The 21,078-nt window shown below is 40.7% G+C and overlaps 3 protein-coding genes across 4 annotated transcripts; 1 reads left to right on the top strand and 2 right to left on the bottom strand.

The window, feature by feature from the left end:
- Window positions 1-566: 566 nt before the first annotated feature.
- Window positions 567-7,771, bottom strand: adam8b (ADAM metallopeptidase domain 8b). Of its 2 annotated transcripts, none has more exons than XM_047032742.1 (24): window positions 7,619-7,771; window positions 7,343-7,437; window positions 7,179-7,252; window positions 7,006-7,084; window positions 6,849-6,925; window positions 6,268-6,508; window positions 6,092-6,172; window positions 5,931-5,993; window positions 5,656-5,825; window positions 5,440-5,521; window positions 5,213-5,349; window positions 4,921-5,098; window positions 4,612-4,701; window positions 4,117-4,312; window positions 3,874-3,979; window positions 3,457-3,625; window positions 3,271-3,351; window positions 3,083-3,167; window positions 2,855-2,969; window positions 2,511-2,682; window positions 2,249-2,296; window positions 2,108-2,158; window positions 1,801-1,950; window positions 567-1,688 (listed from the first exon to the last, which is right to left on the bottom strand). In XM_047032742.1, exons 1-23 carry the CDS (start codon window positions 7,761-7,763, stop codon window positions 1,822-1,824), a joined length of 2,664 nt encoding a protein of 887 aa, XP_046888698.1. In that variant the 5' UTR covers window positions 7,764-7,771; the 3' UTR covers window positions 567-1,688; window positions 1,801-1,821. The 2 variants fall into 2 exon arrangements, with proteins under 2 accessions (XP_046888698.1, XP_046888699.1); XM_047032743.1 differs by having other exon boundaries at window positions 567-1,685.
- A 176-nt stretch (window positions 7,772-7,947) lies between these two features.
- On the bottom strand, window positions 7,948-14,772 carry tubgcp2 (tubulin, gamma complex associated protein 2). The gene is made up of 18 exons (XM_047032744.1): window positions 14,677-14,772; window positions 14,120-14,280; window positions 13,890-14,018; window positions 13,587-13,763; window positions 13,311-13,470; window positions 12,810-13,017; window positions 12,496-12,695; window positions 12,096-12,285; window positions 11,819-11,964; window positions 11,531-11,711; window positions 11,049-11,229; window positions 10,580-10,752; window positions 10,230-10,358; window positions 9,881-10,001; window positions 9,492-9,635; window positions 9,159-9,275; window positions 8,454-8,617; window positions 7,948-8,267 (listed from the first exon to the last, which is right to left on the bottom strand). The coding sequence occupies exons 2-18, from the start codon at window positions 14,267-14,269 to the stop codon at window positions 8,192-8,194; spliced, it is 2,646 nt and encodes an 881-aa protein (XP_046888700.1). The 5' UTR covers window positions 14,270-14,280; window positions 14,677-14,772; the 3' UTR covers window positions 7,948-8,191.
- A 215-nt stretch (window positions 14,773-14,987) lies between these two features.
- On the top strand, window positions 14,988-18,543 carry kctd2 (potassium channel tetramerization domain containing 2). Its single transcript, XM_047032179.1, has 6 exons — window positions 14,988-15,666; window positions 15,782-15,890; window positions 16,005-16,096; window positions 16,268-16,363; window positions 16,513-16,638; window positions 16,826-18,543. Exons 1-6 carry the CDS (start codon window positions 15,316-15,318, stop codon window positions 16,853-16,855), a joined length of 804 nt encoding a protein of 267 aa, XP_046888135.1. The 5' UTR covers window positions 14,988-15,315; the 3' UTR covers window positions 16,856-18,543.
- Window positions 18,544-21,078: the final 2,535 nt, after the last annotated feature.

Genomic DNA, 21,078 nt, shown 5'->3' with positions numbered 1-21,078 from the left:
ATAGTAACACAGGGCATGACCAGCTGGTCAACATTGTGAATAGAAAGAGGCTGTTATATAAATGAGGTTAGAAAGCACTATCGAGTCAGTGATTCAAAGGGATTTACCAATGCTAATTTCATTACTGGCATTCCACTTATCCGGTCACTATGACCCATATGTCTTTGTTTCTGTGACTAAATCTACGATAGCAGGTGCTACGACTGCAGAAATCATTAAAGTATTTAGGCTGGGAATAATTCTTAAAAACAGGCACCGGACAGAAAGTTATCTACCATTTATTCATTTAGCAGACGCTTTTATCCAAAGCAACTTCCAAGAGAGAGCTTTACAAAAGTGCATAGGTCACTGATAATAAGGAGATAGCCCCAAACATTGCGGGTAGCCAAAACATGAAGCATACATTGTGAAACACCAAATAAGTGCCAAAGGGAAGAACCATAAGAGCATGTAGTTAAACAAGTTACAATTAAACAACATGAACCTCAAAAAGTGCAAGAGTGTACCTGTAGAAAAGCAAGCAACAGTAAAATATTTCACAGCGAGTACAATAATTTTAGATCAGTTACAACTAACCAACAAGAGCAACAAGTCTCTCAATAAGAGTCATTGTGATCCTGGAGGAAACTAATCTTCATTGTATCCAAATGAACAATCCTGCTGTGAATTAGCCATGACTCAGTTATCCTGTTCAACTACCTCTTACTGTTAAAACCAGGTGTGGTTTAAATATTGTGAATCAGAGTGAATCATCACAGCTCACTGAGGAGTCTTGCCACCTTGTCGTAAACCACCTCAGTTCTGTATCTTAGCTTTCCTTCCTGGCTGTCCCAGATGACTGATTACTGAGTCTCCACTGAGCACACCACTGACTCATGTTTTGCTTTCCAACCACTTTCCTTATTGTCGTGCACATGACTGCCAAGGAAGGGCCAAAAGCCTGGGATGGGGGACCCTTGATCTGTCTACATCTTTACTCTGATCAGTACATTTGAAATGCAGTTCCATCAATGCCTCCAATTTATTTGCATTAGAGGATTAGTAGAAACATTACAGTTTTCAACAACAACATCACCTCAAAACATGATCTTCAATCTACCCCATGACCACAGTAACTGTTTCGGTATCTCAACAACATCAGCCTCAAGGCATCTTGGCAGCGACAGTTTAAGCAATTTAGATGATTTGAAACTAATGTAAGATGTGGGCTCAGGGTAACCAAAACAAGGACGCATTCAATGATGAAAAGATACAAAAATAAGAAAATGTAGAGAGCAGTGCAGTTCTACATTTGAGCTAAGTACCCCTTAGTTGAATTGTATACAGGTTTCAAGAATGAACTTGCAATAAATACATTCTCTTAAATAAGGCACTTGGCTTTGGTCAAACCAACATCAAAAATGTAATAACGTAACTAATACATGTCCTTAACCTGTAACATTTTCCATGTATATAGTACCCAAATTATTTTTGAACAGTACACGACAAATTTACCAAACTTTCTGAAAAAACCCTTTCTACTGTATTTAAGATGCAGATTGTGAGACATCCTCATCCAGGGTCATCAAGGACATTTTCAAGACATGACTTATAGCAAACGTCATCCAGGATCTACTAGAGTGTAACATGAACCATCCTTTGTTCCATGAATCACCATGTTATCCTTGTGTCCTCCCTCCAGAAGCCTGCTGAGACACAGAACCATTTTTATTCTTCGGTAAAAGTTACCATGTAACCATGCAGTATGTTCAGAGAAAGACACAGTAGTCACTTAAAAGGAGGATGAAAATATGTTAGTACCTTCAAAGTGTCAACTGAATATCAATAACATGTTGGAGGACGAGCTTTTACTAAAGGCAGTGGAGGACCACAAGGCTTCACTGGAGGCAGTGGAGGACCACAAGGCTTCATTGGAGGCAGTGGAGGAGGACTTGGCTTGCTTGCAATATACTGTATAAAATATACATTACATTTATTATATACATGGGTTTATACAGTGTTATACCTGCAGGTTTGTATGGTTAAGTTCAAGTTGAAATACCTTGTTGTACTCTATTTAGAACAGGCGAGGAGACTGCTGTATTTGTGTAATGGCTAAGTGACTCACCAGCATGCTATTCAGGGGTAACAAAAGTTTAGATGTAGGAAGACATTGAGTCTGTAAAAAAGTTGTTGGATAAAGTTAGATTGTTTGATTGCTCAACATTTCAGCAGACTAGCATAGTAATGAATCAAGGACAAAGCTTACTGTGTCTGTATGAGTTGGAGTATGCTCTCCTTGCAGTTTCTTTGGTGGCTGTAAAAATAAAAATGTTATGAACTTGGTGTTGACTTTTCCAATTCTTTGTTTGAAACATTGCACTTGTAACCTATGACAGGTCTGAACAGAATGCAAACTGTAATTGATAAATGCAGCCTCCCACATGCAACACAGAGTATGTATTACAATATTTATAGGTACAGGTTGTTCTTCAAATTGTGGCCTGCAGTGAACTATGATGAAAGCGTACCTGTGGAGGAGGGTGGGTGGGTGGCACCATGACAACCTGAGGTTTACAGGCTTGTGTGGCAGATGACCCCAGAAAGGTAGGTAGACTGATTAGAGGTTTATTGAGAGGTCTGCCATTGACAGGCCCATCCTTAGCTGTGGGGTTTAGCAGCCCTGTGGATGTGCGCATCTTTCTGCAAAGACAACTGAAGTTAAGTTCAACCTCGTGATTTTAAGGACTTAAGGATTGAGTAAAATAAAAATAAAAAACTGCTGCATAAAATAATGCAAAGAACCACGTTTGTAAGTATACACAGCACAACACCTTTAAAGAACAACATCCTCGGATTGGATGCTGAGACAAACCTTTTGAAGATGATGCCTCTCTTATACTTTTTGCCAAACATCCATCCTCCAACAACCAGAGTTATCAGCAACAGGAGAGCTGCTGTTAAGATCCCTGCTATCACTACACCCTGGCCTGCAGAAGATCAGAGCAAACAGAGACTGTATATGGAGGGTCAACTTATTTTCAAGTATGTAGTTTACAGTGTTGCAAGTCATAACGGAACCAAGACATTTGTTAAGACTTACCTTGAGGGAGGTTGGAGTATTTGACTTGACAGAGGGGAGGAGCCCAACCAGGGTGGCAGTGGCATTGTTTCTTATGGTCACAGACCTGGTTGAGGACGGTGTCATTATTTGGTGCAACAATATACGTGTAAAATCTGTGCAAAATTGAAAAACTGTTGCACATCTTTCAACTCGTTTACTGTTCTTACCCCATTGTTGTTGCACTTTTTTGAACATTGCTCATTCATGCCATATACTGAGATATCAAGGCATTTATTTTCATAGCAAACCTGAGGAACCACAAGGAATTCCATTTCATACTTCAGACTGAGAAAACACATACTAGGCTATGTATAATATGCATTGTGCCCAGTAACAGTCCCTAACAGTCATACCTTATTAGGTCCACATTTAGTTCCTGTTGGCACCATATCAAGGTTTCTGGTTTTGTCTTCATCAATTGCCACTAAGCACTGACCCTTTGAAGGGAATGTAAAGACTTTTTTTCTCCCTGTGATGGAATCTTCATTAGAGGCACAAAACAAATATCCACATTTCTGATTCCTAGAGGGAAAAATACATAAGATACACTTGAACTAGTTTTTTCATTACTTAAACGAAATGATGCCACCTAATTTCAAATTGTGGTCTGTGGTTAAACTATATGAGAAGAATATAACATGGCCTTAAGCAGAATATAACGTGGCCTTAAGAAAAGTATATCATGGCCTTAAGAAGAATATAACATGGCCTTAAGGAGAATGTAACATGGCTTTAGGAGGAAGTAAAGAGACTTCCTGGGTTAGACTTACTGTCTAGCACAACCCTTGTAGGAACCTTGTTCGCTCTTTCCACAGTTGGCACCTTCCTTGCCTTCGCTGTTTAGGGCAAAGCAGAAATCATCTGCAACTGTAGCCGCTACAGATAAAAAATACCCCAAAAAAGTCGATAATTGGCGTTTGACTTGCATGAGGTACTCAACCAGCAGGCTGCAACATGCACAGTGACAAGAATAGGCTGCATCTGTCTATGATTCCAGAGGAGTGGAAAGGTACCTTGTCCAAACAGTCTCCGACAGTGTTGCTGATGCGTCGGACACTGGCCGTCATAGCAATAGCCCTGGCCGTAGTCACAGGGTGTCCCATTCATCTGAAAGTCATCTCCGGGACAATGCTCTGATATTCCTGTGCAGTACTCTGCGAGATCACACTCGCTGGCAGATGGCCTGCACACACTGGCTGCCTGTTTGAGCTGTGCGTTTCATGGAGACATGGCGAGACAAGGACTTCAGTAAATATTATAAAGAAGGCCTTGGTCATATACAGCAGATGAATCATATTTTGGTTAATATATGGCCTCTGAGTTTCTTAACTGTCATTTTAAGGAAGGATGTGAAAATAACATGGAAATTCACAGATATCAGTTTGTGTCATAATTTCCTGTAATTACAGTCCCATTTGGTCACGGTGGCTTAATCCTGCTCTTTATGCCCTCGTTCTATTGTCCTCCTGCTATTTTCATGGTACAAGTGACTAGCCCCTTGTGTGCACCTGGCAGTCCTCGCAGCACGTTCCATGGGCACAGAGGCTTCCCCTTGTGAGGCGACAGGTTGCAGCATCACAGCAAGGGTTCTTACATTCCTACAGAAGGTGGTTCAGTTTGGACAGTTCAGAAGGCATTTCATTCAAAAAGAAAAATAGACTTGTTGTTCATTTAATATGTACTTTAACCCTTTCCAAATTAAAGCTAAATTCTCATAACTCCCAATGCAACAAAATGCAGTCTCTAAATGAGGTTGTGAGAATATGTAGGAGAGCCAGACACGACAGTCAGCATTTGGATTAGTCTGTATTGCTAACCTCCACGGTTCCACAGTCACACTCCTCTCCATGATCCAGATAGGCATTGCCACATGAAGCACCCATGAATACTTTGTCAGAAGTGGGTCTTTCCAACAAGCAACGTGGCTGGGCTCTTTCCAGGAAGTCTCTAAGCTTCTCCTGACTACAACTACTAAAGGTATCTGGGTAGCTGGAGCTGAAAGGAAAGATTATGAAGATCGGGTACCACTGACATAAAACATATTTCTTTTTTGGGTTTGAGTTAAAGTAAAAATGTGAGTTTAAGAGACGTTTTTGAGATGTTAATTACCTACTTAAGTTTTCTGCCATTACACAGTAAGTGGATATTCCACAACTGCAAATTTTGGAATCATGAAACATGCCAAGATTGTGTCCTATCTCATGAGCAATGGTGGAGGCCAGACCCATGTAATTCTTTTGATGGTCCTATAGGGATGAATTCATATTTTGAATTTTAATGTTAAACAAATATCATAAAATGCTATCTTTTACTATGGGCTTGGACTTCATAATTACCTGATTGATACCAGCCGAGCTTTCAGTGCACATAGTGAATACATTTGCCAACCCAACAGTAACACCTTGAAAATCGATGCCACTGTTGAAAAAGAAAAGAATGTGGCCCATCATTGTAATTAAGTCCTTCTTGTCCAAAAACCTTGTGATTTTTTTTTTTTTACAATTTATATTATCAGTGACGATGACAAAAACACACACAAACGAAGGACTCACGTCACTAACTGTGTGTTGTCATGCTTCACCCTCTTCAGAAGATCCTTCTTTCGCCACAAAATGAATCTATCAAGGGTCTTGTCAGAGTCTCTGTCGATATCTATAAGGTCCTTGTTACTCCAAATCTCCAGGCCCACCAGCATGACCCGAATGTTCAGTGACCGATATAACTGGAACCCCAGAAAGACAGTTACTTCTGGATCGAGAAACCTTATTATCTAACAGCACATCTGAAATAGTAGTGGGTATCATCAAAATAAGGATTGAAAGAATACCTTGTCAACATGATTAACTATTGCCATCATTCGAGCTGTTGTTTGATCTCCATATAGTTTGTACTGAAAAACAGCAATAACAGGCCAACAATATGAAAATTAAACCTCAACAAAATGTTTATTGGTGAGTGACAAAAACTTGTTAATATTCATAATTTTACCTCTGCGTTGTCAACCACTAAGTACAACTCGATAATTCTCGGAGATTCTCCAGATAATTGGCTGAGGATAGATTGTTTTTTCTAAAACAAATGAAACAGAACAAACCATCATATACAATATACTGCAAGGCATTAGTCTGAAATTTTTTGGTCTGACAATTTATTGATCTGCATACCCATAGTCTGGATTTAAAGAGGCCAGCGACTCTGGGAGTCTGGTCATGGTCATAGTGGGTATAGTTAGGGTTGAGGTTAGGGTCATTGTGGTCATGGTCATAGAACGTGGTGCTGTTAATGAGGCCACAGCTGCTGCTGTTGGTTTGGAGGTGCTCTTGTTTATAAAGGGCATGATCGCCATCGGCGCTATGTTCCAGTGGTTCGATCAGGTAGACCTGCTGCCTCAGTCTCACAGAGCCACTGGAGAAAGAAGAAAATACTGGATATGAACTCATCATTAACACACACACCTCCTTCTTATGGTGCAAACTTGTACCATTCTAAGATTATAGACAGCTGACTGACTACTCAGGCCTAGTTTCCCAGGCATGGATTAAGCCTAGTCCTAGATTAAAAACTCCTTCAATGAAGATCTTCATTTTAAAAAAATCTCTCACTTTAGGACAAAACTTAATCCCTGTCTGGGAAACAGGGCCTATAGGTGTATTGCATGAATGCAACACATAAACACAACTATCAAGACGTTTTAAAAAGCAGAAGGGCCCAGATACAAAAAGTTGAAAAGCAGTTCTTTACATACCTAATGCCTGCACAGATTCCAACATTTACAGATGAATCCTCAACACCTTGTATGTGACCATGATAATAGCAGTGGTCCTAATAAAGTAAATAAAATGGTTACGTTTTGTCATGGGAGTTACCTTGTTATGGACAACATTGAGTAAGTTACGTTTTACCTCGGAATTTGGTGATGTTGTCATCCTTCTTCCGTCTTCTGAATAATATGTTTCAACATAATCCTTACTAATAAGATTCCTGTGTGAAACACTCTAGTAAACATTACTTTCGTAGTTAGCCTAATGTATAAATGCATTGGGTTGAACTTGAAACATGTAAGATGCGGATTTACCTATTTCTTTCCAGATGGATAGTGTGGTTACTTCCATCAATGGTTAATGCATATCGTATTTCATCAGGATACACCTAAAAAAAGCGATGTTTACTTTAATGGTCTCTCGGATCTAAATTATTTTTTGTGATTCAATTTTTTCATTATAATTAAAAAATGTGCACCTGTTTTGTGAAAATGTTTCTTCTGACGCGAATACGTAGTCTATATGGCCTCACTAAATCATATTCCTGATTCCGTGTGCTACTAACTAGTGGACCTACAAAAACAAATATTCAGACGTGCTCAACAAACAGTGCTTATAACGATACATGATCGGCATTTCACTCATACCAATTACTATATGCATTTCATTATTACTAAACGGGTCATACCACAGCTTTATAAAAGTTTTGTTCACAGCCTCCATTAACACATCCAAGCACTTATCAATTACTTACCCCGTAAAAGGCATAACAAGAGTGTGTAAAAAATTAATAACATGTTGAATCGTAGTATCTGAAAAGCTGTTGAACGGCACCGTTGCCTACTGCTTAACATTCCATAGGGAAATAATGAGCTGCTTCGAAGTCCCGCCTCTAGCATCACGGACAGCTGTAACCTCCCGCCAGTAAATGACTCACAGTACAGGACCACCAACCATGACTTCACATTACCGGAAAGCCAGCCCAGATAGCCAATTGACTGATCTAGACCCAAATTAATTGTTGTTAGGCATTGATCAACACATTAGCTGTGCCTCTTTGACAAGGTATAATGGATCAAAAAACAAAGAGTAACACTTTTTATTTGACATTAACAAGTACATGAACATGGTTGTTGTCTTATACTTTATACAATATACAATACCTCAAAAGGGAATACACAACATCCCTCATAAACAACAATATGGAAAACCAGCTTAAATCAAGCATTAAACACCCTTAATGCAGATGTTTGTGAGAAAGATAAGGGTGTGAAAAAAATATGAATTTTCACTGGATCACCATTATTAAGACTGAGTTAAATATTCCCTATGCCACCGCTTTCTGACTCCTCTCTATGGCCATCCTCTCCAGGCGATCAGTGTAGAATCCATTAAAATCCAACCTGTGGATTTACAAAAAGAAAAAGTAAATTTTTCATCATATACTGTAAAAACTCAACAACATCACATCCAGTTATTGACAGCTGCAGAGTACAAAATATAAAAACTTTCGAGTTAACAAAGCACAGTATTGTGACCCTGTTGATTGGCTTGAATAGGTGTGGCGGACGCTTCGACCTTTGACCCACCTGTAGATGATGTTGATCATGCTGTGCTCACAGTCGTTGGTGCTGTAGATGCTGAGCTTGTCCAGCAGGTCGAGCAGCAGAGTGCTGAAGTTGCTGTCGAACTTGCTGATGGTGTTCTCAAAGCCAGCGTCAGTCTGCAGCGCGTGAACGTGCTCCGCTACAAACTGGAGACGGGGCCAATAACAAAAACATTTAGACATCACGCGTGAATTACGATTAGTGTTAACGAATCTGCTTACATTTACATTACATTTAGTCATTTAGCAGACGCTCTCATCCAGAGCGACTTACAGTAAGTACAGAGACATTCCCCCGAGGCAAGTAAGGTGAAGTGCCTTGCCCAAGGACACAACGTAATTTGGCACGGCGGGGAATTGATCCGGCAACCTTTGGATTACTAGCCCGACTCCCTCACCTCTCAGCCATCTGACTCCCTTGCTTACAACATCCCTGTTGTGAAACTCCATTCCGTTTAAGTGAAACAAGCTCAATCCAGCCATCAAAACATATTTTGACATGTCCCACCCACATTTTGAAAACAGCCAATCTGCCACCCCCGCCCACTTAGTTATCAAGACAAATATATTTAACGGCTGCATCCTCTGATATATATATATTTTTTAAAGCTGTCCCACCCACATTTGAAAACAAACCACTTGGCCCAAGGCCCAAGTGTGATGATAACTATGTGGTGTGTTAAGACACCTTAGATGTGAGCTTCCTCTTCTCTGCGTCCTGAGCACGTTCGCTCTGGGAAGGTGGGCCTTTTATGGCTCCATGCTCCAGAGACAGGCGGTCCAGCCTCATGCTGTTAGTGAAAGCCTACCATAACAAAGGCAAAACATATGTAGTTTATGCATTAGCACGTGTCTGAATAATATATTTTTCAATAATTAATAAATACAAAGCACTTTAAAAGACAATGTCCTATTTTATAATTGTGTGTTTTAATACAAACAACTGACAACACAAACGATTTGGGCTCGAAAAGCTGCCAAGATGTTCAAACATTTTTGCGGTTTGAATTTGTCTACTGACCTGCATTTGGTTTGTGAACATGACACACACTGACATGAGCTTGGAGAAGATTTTGAGAAGCTCAGGGTTAGTCAGCATGCAGTCCTTCAGGCAGTTATCCAGGAAGCTGGTGTGGTGACACAGCACGTCGTCAATGTTGGAGGCCTAGATGGGAGAGATCGCATGACTGAGCAACCACATGGTGACAATACCTAATTTACTGGTAGCAACAACGTTTTCTAGTCGCATTGAAAAAACATAGACATGGAAGCTTATGTCAAAGAACCATAAAAATGCATGGCTGATATTGCAATAAATATGTTCTTCACGGTACAATAGGGTATTAAAAGGCAGTTCTCAGTGACTGATGAGGTAGTAATGACGCAAACATTTGTTCCCTAATCACTCACAGACTTCAGGTTGTTCTCCATGATATGCCATGTGGGCTCTATAACTTCAAACATCATGTAATACTGGATGTTCTGGACAAAGTTCAGCATGCGCTGTCTAAGGGCAAATGCTACAGCAAACCTAAAGAAGCAAACACATTGGAATCATTAGTATTAACATAATTAGATCAAATTATCACAGTATTTTTAATCAAGCAGCAAACCATTGGAATCATTAGTATTAACATAATTAGATTCAAATTATCACAGTATTTTTAATCAAGCAGCAAACCATTGGAATCATTTGTATCAACATAATTTGATCATATTAACAGTTAGTATTTTAAATGAATGAGTTTGGTAAACTCACCACTTGGCTGAGTGTAAGGAATATTGCTTGGCATCTTTATTGCTGATCCAAACGTTGCACAACAGCCTCTCAACATGCTTACAGTAAAATATGTGTCTGAATAGCATCTGGTATCTGGTCAGTGCTTTCCTGTAGAATACATTTAATATTCCCATGAAAGGTTTTCTTAATATCCTGTATCTTTATTTCATCACACATAAATTATATCAATACATTTCAATGATGGCACTGTTGTTGGGAGAAAAATATAATTTGATTGAACATAAACAATACTACATTTTTTCCAAAATCAACAACCTGCTACAACTATGTCTAATAGTTTTGCGATGACTATCCCTATGAGATAATACCTGTTGATGATGAGGGACAGTGGCCACTTGACTATGTAGTCGAAGGAGAAAGCCTCCAGGCCGCTGAGTGTCACGTCGGTGGGGTCGGCGTTGATGACGGCCTTCTCCTGCTTGGTCTCTATGGCCAGCACACGCAGCAACTGGGTGATGACATCATGAGGCATCAGGTCAATCTAGAGGAAACAGGAAAAGAGTGGCATGGTGAGTTTATCACAGTGATTCGGCACCAGCAAACTAGCATAGATTCGCTTACAGATGTTTATTTATGTTTGAATTTGAATTGATTACCTATAGTTCATTTCTAGCATGCAAAATTACTGCTGTAACCATAAATATCTCCTAAAATATCTAATAACCTTTACAGTGAACAGGGGTTTTCTCCTTTGTCACCAGCAGGTGGCGTTGATGGCATCGCTAGCAATAGGCAAAGGCAGCGTGTGAAGAAAAGGACAAGACTGTCTCCACTAACCTTCAGGTCATCTTTGAACGGGTCTGTGTTTGCAGTACTCATTCTGAGAGCCAACTCCAGCAGGGCCTCCAGTCGTGGAGGAACGATGTCATCCACCGGCTTCTTCAGCTCCTCCTCCGTCAGGTCCATGAAGTGGACAAAGAAATCTCCCTTGTCCATCAAGAAGTAGTGCTTGATTGAACTAGAAAACAACACACAGATGAATATGAACGATAACTTGTTTGGTAACTTATCAAATACAGCGTGTTTGTCTTATATTCCGTCAAAGGCCGTAATCATAATATACATATTGGGGGATACACATCCCCCCCAATATTCAAATCTGGTCAAAATGTCCCTCCCAAAAATATTGATATAAAAATATAAACGTGCCACGCTACGACAGGCAACCACGCACGCTGTCCGAAATTATAATTTAAAAAAATATTCGCCCCCCACCCAAATGTTGACTCTATGGCTACAACTTTGTATTCTGTGTTCACCTGAGTCGCAAGACTAGCTCCTTCTCTTCCATCAGGAAGTCCAGGAGGACTTTGCTGGCGTAGTTATATGACTTCTCGATCTGCTCGACATAGGCTCTCTCCTTCAGAGTATACAAGACTTCCTTAGCATCAGGACAGGTCACGTCACGGCCACACTCTCTCACCACGTTGAGGTATTTCCCTATTGAGCGAGAGGAAGAGAATGAAACAAAATCGTTAATAACAGTTTCTAAGACCTCACAGAATTCCAATAAGAATAAACAGAAATCGTTATATCTTGTATCGCACCTGTGCTTAATATTTTGTCTGCCAGTTTCTGGAGGAAGGATGGAATTCTGTGCTGCACGACGGTGTATCGTTGATCCCAATACTTGTCGTTGTAGTCCTCCTGAATCTTCTCCTTCTGCAACTCATGCTCCTCTACCATGAATTCACTATGAAGACAAAAAAGTTATGCTGTTGTCATTCTGTTGTGATTCTCTTTAAAGATCCTCTAGCGAAAGATAATGTAAACAAAATGAAAGATTGTGGTATAGTACACGAGTTGGTCAAAAGTAGAACGTACCTGTATGGGTCCTTAATGATCCCCCTGTAGATCCACTTTTCCAGTATTTCAAAGTAAGGGACGCTCGCTGCTTTGGTGAGGTAGAGGCACAGTTCCTGGGCCTGGCTGTCTCCCGTGTAGTTAAAGGTGCGGTCGTGAAGAAGACTAAGTGTAGACCCACCCATGCAGTCTCCTTTGTCCACTGAGGAGGCTTCAAAAAACAAGACAAAAGTTAGTGTTATAATTACGAACTCAGATCATATTTATATCAACATCACCCAAACCAACCAACCCTAATTTTGCCACATTGGCATCGAGCATTACACTTTAGCCATGCAAGTTCAAACTGCAAGGCCCTAGGCCGTAACAACCAGTCAACCCTAGACACCCTGTATTATCTGAATCTACTTCTATGGCTCACCGATCGAGGCTAGGATTTCCATTGTTCTCATGGTGGGCTGGATGTAGAACCACAGCTTCTGCAGGGAGAGCATGCCCTGCCTGTGAAGGTGCTCCAGCTGTGTCACCAGGATCAGGTACTCCTTCATCAGGGTCCTCATGGCAGCAGTCAGGGCGTGGTTCACCTGGCCGTACTCGAAAGATGACTTCTCCTCCGTGAAACTGCCAGTTGAAAACCAGAAACATTACAAACTGTCCATATGACATCAAACAGGATCGCAACACTGTCCATGAGAGTCCATCATCAAGTGGTTTCCTCTGCTGAAGTTTACACACCGTGTTAAAGTGGAGTAGTACGATGCGACTGGTAATATCCTATTGACCAGCTCTTTGATTGACATGTCGAGGGTGGGGTCGACAATGAAGGAGCGATTCTGCCTCCCCAGCACAGGCTGTGCTGTGATGTCACGCCCATCAACACCAATCAAAACAAAGAGCAGATCCTCCACCAGTGCCTGCTCCTGAGTAGCAAGGGGCAAGGTACCTAATGACAGATGACAACACAAGCAAAACCTAATTGTATTTGTTTGGCGCTTTGAGCCACTTCACAATGCTCATGCAATGTGTAACAGCACAACAGCAAGAATAGTCCGATCACATTTACATTTAGGCATTTAGCAGACGCTCTTATCCAGAGCGTAGCGAGTACAAGGAACATTCCCCCGAGACAAGTAGGGTGAAGTGTATTGCCCAAGGACATGTCATTTTGCCCGACTCCCTAACCGCTCAGCCATCTGACCCCCGATCACACGATCAAACAAAGGAACATCGTCAAACCTATGGCTAAAACTGGGTCTCCCATCGGTGTTGAGCTGGTGATGAAGTCCCCAATCAGAGCAGGACGGTCATATACCCAGTTAGGAAATACAGGATTTGGTTGGGTGGGATTCTTCTTGTTGTGCTTGTCCCTCAGATTTTTCCGTGTGGCTTCAGCAGACTGAAAGAACAATGTTCGAGTCACAAAACTTTGGGATTTCTTTGACACTCTGAAGTTTCTAAATCGATTTTGCAAACTTTACTGGCCCACTGAAATAGAGTTGTACAATTAGCCACCTGAGGAACTGTGGAGGTGGCCGTGACATTCCCAAGCTTCTTACGTAACTCCTCCAGTTCCTGCATGGACATCTTGGTGCTGGTGGACGGGATGGCAAATGTTGTGGTGGTGCTCGATGTTACGTTGGCTGATGCCTCAGACTTCTCTTTGGCATTTTGCTGCAGACATTGAAGTGTCTATGGAAAAACAAGGACACAGATTCTCTAATATATATACACTAATGGCAAATACACTAAACAATCTCCGATGCGACATGATGGGTAATTGTCAGTCATCTGAGCAAGATAAAACATTTTACATACCTCTTTGTCTTCAGTAAACTTTGACAGGAGGTAAACCAGTGGATCAAGGTTGCGCACGTTTTTTGACTTGAGTTCATCGTACTTCCTTAAAAAGTCCTCTGGAGTTTTGGAATACTCCGCTATTTTAACCTGCGCAGGACAGTTCAATTAGAGGAATGAAGGGGAGAAACCTATCCAATATAGTACATATGTACCCACATAAAACTGGCAATTCCATAGGCGCTCCTCACCTTTGCACTGTGTGCGGAAACTGTCGTGGTCACATAGGGGGTCCTGTGTTTCTGCAGAAGGTCGATGTATCCTTCTGCTCCATCACCTCCTCTCACGTGAAGGAGGCTAAGCAACTCGTTGACGTCATGATGTATCCGAAATTCGCTCATGGTGCAGTAAACTGTGAATGATCATGGTGAAGAGTTAGCATACTAGCTATAACTTACAGAATGACTAACTACAATCAGAAATAGAGTACACTTGAATGTGAATGTTTCTGCAATATTGCTACTTTAATATAGCCCATTTATTTAGTTGTGTCTGGCATTATCATCTTGTCTAAATTAGCTCAACAGACTTAGTTATACGTTGGTAAGCTATGGCCACCCCCTGCACGTCAACTGCACACATAAGCTAACGTTTGCTACATTCAACCGTTTTGAAAAAGACCACAGCTCTAGCAAACTAACATGGGATAGCTATGCTACCTTACAGGCTAGCTAGGATGGAACATCGCTAGTTGATAACTGGTTACGATCAAATTTTAGAAAATATGCTTGCTTTGTATATTATCTACCTGAGAGCCTACTTCGAACGCGGCTTCAGTGGTAGCTCAGCTGGCGTTGTATGTTTGTTCTACTACAGTGCTTCTACCCGCCAAGCCAAACCCTGTACATGGCAACAGAATGAACTGGGTTTCATTTTGTTTCACAATAAAAGTGTCTCCATTCACTTACCTGGAACTGTGAATCTGTCTTATCATATGATTATAGCATTACATATCAATGCAATTGTGTCTGATAGCTTATTTACATGGTAATAGCTGTAAAAAAAAATGCTTTGCGGATTTTTATTTTTGATGTAGGAACTCTTACTTTAGCATGCTAATGACATAGCGGAAGTAAACAATAATCACGTTCCAACCCGGAAGAATTGCTTTTCTCTGATTAACGTTTGAATAAACAAGAATTACCCATTTGTTTTAGGAAAAGATTGTACGGGATGTGGCCCACATTGTACATTTAATCTGCCATTTTTCATGTCTTATTCAGTAGGGATAGACGTTGAAGTGATCGAATGTGAGTAGCAACGCCCTAATGTCAGCCACCTTGTCGAGAAAAATAGCCCTGCTGTGTTTACAAATCGGGTACCTAAGAATTGTTTCCCTGCAGTGTAGTAGCTAGCTAATAGCTTGGTTGCTGTAGACGAAGAAAATATGGCTGAACTGCACGTTGTGGAAACTAGTGGCTCTGGTACTATAGAGCAAACCGAACACCGTGATGTCCGAGGCTCCGTACGGCTAGCTTCGCCCACACTCATGATTCCGCCGCGGAGCAGCTTGCCTACTAGTCCTGGGGTGTCTACTTCTAGCAGATCAGTGTTTGGGTTCCCAATGAAGAGCAACCCTAGCTCCCCATCAGAGCCACTGGAGAAGCCCGGATCCCGCTGGGTTCGTCTCAATGTTGGTGGGACCTACTTCGTCACAACCAAACAAACATTGTGTAGGGACCCTAAATCATTCCTATACCGATTGTGTCAAGAAGATCCTGATTTGGATTCTGATAAGGTTGGTGATGCTATACCTTGTCAAGACCTGGTTATCAAATTGTAATATGTAAAATAAAAGGGTATCCAAAACAAGAAAATTATTATTGATATCAAGCTCTTTGTGGTATCCTCAGGATGAAACTGGTGCTTACCTGATCGATAGGGACCCTACATATTTTGGGCCCATTTTGAATTACCTGCGGCATGGAAAACTCATCATGGACAAGAACCTGGCAGAAGAAGGTTAGGATTTTAATTGTGAATCATCATCTATTAAACCAAAAGGATGTCGTCTGTCTAATGGGAATCATCTCAGGGTTTTAGCAGTGTAATTAAACAGCCGGTAATGTCTTGCAGGAGTCCTTGAGGAGGCAGAGTTCTACAACATTGCATCACTGGTGAGACTGGTCAAAGAGAGGATACGGGACAATGAGAACCGAACGTCTCAGGTACAGTGTGTCAGAAAACTGCTCCCAATGAATACATGTGAATGACTTGAGATTAGACATTGATCATGGCATAATGACTCTGTAATGAACTATGCACAGGATCCTTTAGTTTTTAATACATGCGTTGGCTGACCACTGGGATACAAACGTGTGTGTGTGTGTACATCGCAGGGCCCAGTGAAGCATGTGTACCGGGTGCTGCAGTGCCAGGAGGAGGAGCTAACACAGATGGTCTCAACCATGTCTGACGGCTGGAAGTTTGAGCAGGTGGGCGGGTTACAATTTCTTTCTTTCTTTGAATATTTAGTTTATTGATCAAAGTGTTCCTTTTCCAAATACCATTTGCACCTAAATGTTCTCTTTAGTTCGTTAACTGATGCCACCCCTCTCATATTTGTCTCATGTCCTTCCTCCAGCTCATAAGTATTGGCTCCTCCTATAACTATGGCAACGAGGACCAGGCTGAATTTCTGTGTGTGGTTTCCCGGGAGCTCAACAACTCCACCAATGGCATTGTCATTGAGCCCACAGAGAAGGCTAAGGTGAATTCATCTTTTAAGAGATTAAGAGTACTTTGTGATTCATTTATCAGATATAAAGGTTGAAAAGTTTGCCTGGAGTTAACTCCACTAGTCAGATGTCTTCAAAACTACTGTCAGCAGTTAAGAAAATGGGGGGGAAAAAACACAAACAGTGTTTCATTGATTGTTTTTCTTTTGTCCCCCACAGATCCTTCAGGAGAGAGGCTCACGGATGTAAAGAGACACCATCTCTCGACCCACCTGGGATTTCTTCAGTCTCAGCCCTGTTCCATAAGCTCATTCTCGTCACCCCCCTCCAACCCTGTGCACCTCTTCCACTCCCCCTCCTCTGGTGTGCCTTTCCACAGTGGGGGGTTTTCCCATACTGCCCCTACAGTGCTGCAACACAATCCCAATAACAACTTTTTTCTTCTTCTTCTTCTTCTCTGTTATATTTTTCATAATGTTTGGAGGCATTTTAAGCAGCTTATTATGATGATTGATAAAAGAGGGCTTTTGATGATAATGGCCACTTGATTTAGGTTTTGGTTGTCATTATATCCCCACACTTTCAATTGAATCTCCACACAGAGCTAAGTCTTCATTATCATCCTCATTCTGGTTAAGGCACAGGTAACCATGTCCCCTGTTTGTCTGACAATGTTGACATCTGTGATTATCTCCTCAGGACTATCAAAAGACATACAATGGATAAATTGATGCAGACAACTGTACAGACTAAGCTAATCCACCTCAAACACCATCCTAAATACGCCCTCCCTCGACCTCCACTCCTCGCTGCTGGGGGTGGGCACAGCGTCACGGCAGGGTGTGCCAGCGCTGGGAGGCTGTGGGTCGAGAGGTTGCACTAGAACAAGCGTGCAACAGGCAGGAAATTGTAGACCGCTGAAAGCAATGGATCAGCAGAATCTCTCCATGGGTCAGCTTATCCTGTGAGTTCTGCTGTTAAAGTATCATTTTCCTGAAAGGAGAGGGGTAGACCCTTGTCTTGTGGATGGCCCACTTTGGATCATCTGTGACTTTCACTTTTGGGCATCACTGAGGACTCCCGTCTCCTCCCAGTTTGCTTCAGCCTGTTGTCTTGGGAAAGGCACATCTTTTCGCAGCTGTACTAAGGATGTTTCCATGCAAAAGAAAGCAAATGACTCAAAAGACTAAAATACACCTGTGTACAATTGTCAGGCATGTGAGGAACATAAATCTATATCTATATATATATATGATGACATTATTATGAAAATTGAATGCAAATGGTGTAATTATTGATTCATGTATCATAGTTGTCATATTTGTGTATTATTGGTGAGTAATACTAATTTCATGGAGGAAAGTATCCATATCCTCCAAACCAGTTCTCCAGATGTGTTTCCCCAGTGACAGGGGTGTGAGTGTGTGTATGCAGCGCCTCTGCTTGTTTGTCAGTGACTGAAATATGATCAACATCCCAGGATCCTAGAAGTAGATTTTTGGTTAAGAGTAACCTCTTAATACATATTCCTATTTAATAGGTCTATTTGTATTTAGTTCTTTTGCATATCTTCAAATTGTAATTAGAGCTAAAGTAAAGGTTTGTGATATTCTTTTTTTTTTTACATGAAGAGATGGACGTGTGTCTACGACACTTGTGGTTCTTTCAGACCCGTGTCCACCTGTATGCAGCCTCAAAGACTGGAGTTTCTCTCCCTGGCCTTGTCACATTCTCATGCCAATTTTAACTTCTTCTGCAGCTGTTTCAAAGTACATCCAGCTCACTGTGTTTCACCGTACTTTACAGTATCTCCATCCAGTGGCGATTTTAGACCCCTTTAAAGGGTGCACAAGCACCCATACATTTCATCTCAGCACCCTTAAAATTAATAATAATAAAAAAATAAAAATTATTATTGTTTATTATCATTTGATAATAGTAGTTCATGAAGAAAGGGACATCCTGAGTTTTTTCATTCATTCAATATGCATAATAATACATAAATGTATTAATTGTTATCCAGTGAAATTAGGGATTTATATTAGCAAGGGGGTTTAGCACTTTTGCAAGGCACTGTATTCATGTCACATTCTCATTGGGGACTGAGCACCCCTAAAAGTCTGATCCTAAAATCGCCCCTGTCTCCATCCATTTGGGTGCAAACTAAAAAAACCTACCCTTTCCAATTCACGTTTTATAATCGTTCTTGTCCACAGAAACTTTGTACGTTGGATGTGCTAGTTGGGAAGTGTTTTCAGATTGGTTTTCGTTTTTGAGAGGAACTATTAATCTGTTTATTTTATGTGACATTGTTCTGTGCCAAGAGTAATGGGTACTAGCTTGACAGAATTGTATTTCTGTCACCACACACATATCAGCTATTTTGGATGACCTGGTATTAGCAATTTGTCTAATTTTTGGAAAGGTTTCTTTTTTTCAATCTGTCAGTCTGATTGTGTACTTAAATCTGTTAAGGCAAAGGTGTATCCTTTGGATAATATCAAACCCTTTTTGTTTCAATGGTGTTGCAACTTACATACTTAAAACACTGTTTCTTGTGTATAATGAATATTTGGTGCAATGATGTTATATCAGCATGAAGAATGCTTTAACAAAGAAAAAATGTAACGTGTTATCGTCATGCTCCCTAACTGTCCTCTCAGGCTTCGGAGCTCTGACTGTTGATGTGTTTTAATTTTTCCTCTCGAGTGCGAGTTGTGCAATTTTATGGATGCAGACAAACTGTGTTGCAATGTATGCCTGACTGTCTCATTTAGAGGCATGTTTTCCCCTCTGGGACTTTGGAAAGTTCCCATTGGGTTCTCTTTCCCCTTCGTCCATGTCCAGTGTTGTGCCTTTGACCTGTGTTGTGCACAGTTGTTGTCCCCTTTGTCATGGGGCTAGTGAGGCTCCTCCCATACCTTTAGAATACCCTAGGAGACCCTGAGGTTTGGAATGGTGTAGTCCTCAGTTCAGTCTTCATTATTCATCTGTCTTTGAGAGTGAAATGTCCTCGGGAATCGTCTTAACCAAGTCTTTAGTCATCATTAATATTTGTTTATGTGTAGCACAGATTATCAGGCTTAACTCGAATTTCCTTTGTGCCAATTATTTGATTCGACTCTCGTGACCTGTTGCTGCGCAAGCTTTATTTGTTGTCCGCATTTTTCAGCTTTTTGTCCATTCAGAGACGTGAACACAAGTGGTGGATTAAGTTTACAGTACACCACAACCAAACACAATAGGAGCAGAGAACAGATGTTAGGAGTGTTCTGATTTTATCTTAGTAAATGCCAGCAGTGCACCTTCTGGGGGAAATGAAAAGACTGGCATTTTATTAGGCTTTTTCTCTTTGAGTTGCATGATATAGGCCATTGAAAACCATCTATATTGATCCTATTTTTTAGATCATCTTTTGAAGCACTTATTTTTCACCAGAGTGAAAATCTTTCCTGTCTACCTTTATTTTTTCACATCTATTCATTTCGCCCTGTAGAGGGTTAATTAAAATTTGAATCAAACTACCTTCTGAAAACCTCAGAAAAAAAATATTGATTTGCCCCCTCACCTGCACTCAGTACCCCTGACGTGCTATTTTTACTAATCTGAAGAAGAAAAAACATAACGTCACGCTCTGGCACGTGAAAAAATGAGAGCATGTATTGTTCTAGAGATTACGATGTTGTGTACTGGATTTTGTCTGACCTCTGTGTTAGTGCAAAGTGTATGTGATGCATGGTTGGAGAGCAAGAGGAAGGCATGGCTCTAATAGGTGTAGATTTCTTGTGTGGGACATTGGGTCTACAACAATACCTTATTCTCTAATCATATGTTTTGTTTATATGTTGTTTTTGTATCCTGTCACTTCAGTTTAACAAAAGGTGAAATAACTAGTTTAAAATGGAATTAACAGAATTAACCAACAAACTAATGTCTTATTAAAACTGGACACAAATTGCAGACCCATCACTTTGGGTATCACATTTATTCAAATACAAAATGAAGAGAATGTTTTGAGTCGTGGCTCATTCTGTCATAGTTAATCTGTAAACACCTGCATGGATTTGTATACAACACATACACACTTGTACACACATTTAGACGTACTAAAATGTCAACTATTAACAGTTATTTTTAGTGTGTTAATTTATCAACAGTATATTGATGTCAAATGTGAATATTGTCAATGGCGACTGTGGAGAACTGTTGGGAAGCTAAAAAAAAAAAAAAAATTGGGTCCGATTTTCTTTTTATTTATTTTATATTTTGGGAACTTTTGTCTACAAATGCATTTTCTTTAAATGTAACAATTTTAACAAAATCCAGTCTGGTTTTTAATCATAAAATGTGTCTGTGTTTTACAATGTGTTGTGTGTTGTCTGCACCCACACAGTTATCAGTGGATAGTTGTAATGCATTTACTCCACCATCTGCAATACAGTAGGCTTATGTAGAGGATTGAGGACGTTTTC

Source organism: Hypomesus transpacificus, chromosome 13 (assembly GCF_021917145.1).
Source record: "Hypomesus transpacificus isolate Combined female chromosome 13, fHypTra1, whole genome shotgun sequence".
Lineage (NCBI taxonomy): Eukaryota > Metazoa > Chordata > Actinopteri > Osmeriformes > Osmeridae > Hypomesus > Hypomesus transpacificus.
The sequence above is the reverse complement of the archived record's forward strand: the minus strand, read 5'-3'. Positions and strand labels throughout refer to the sequence as shown.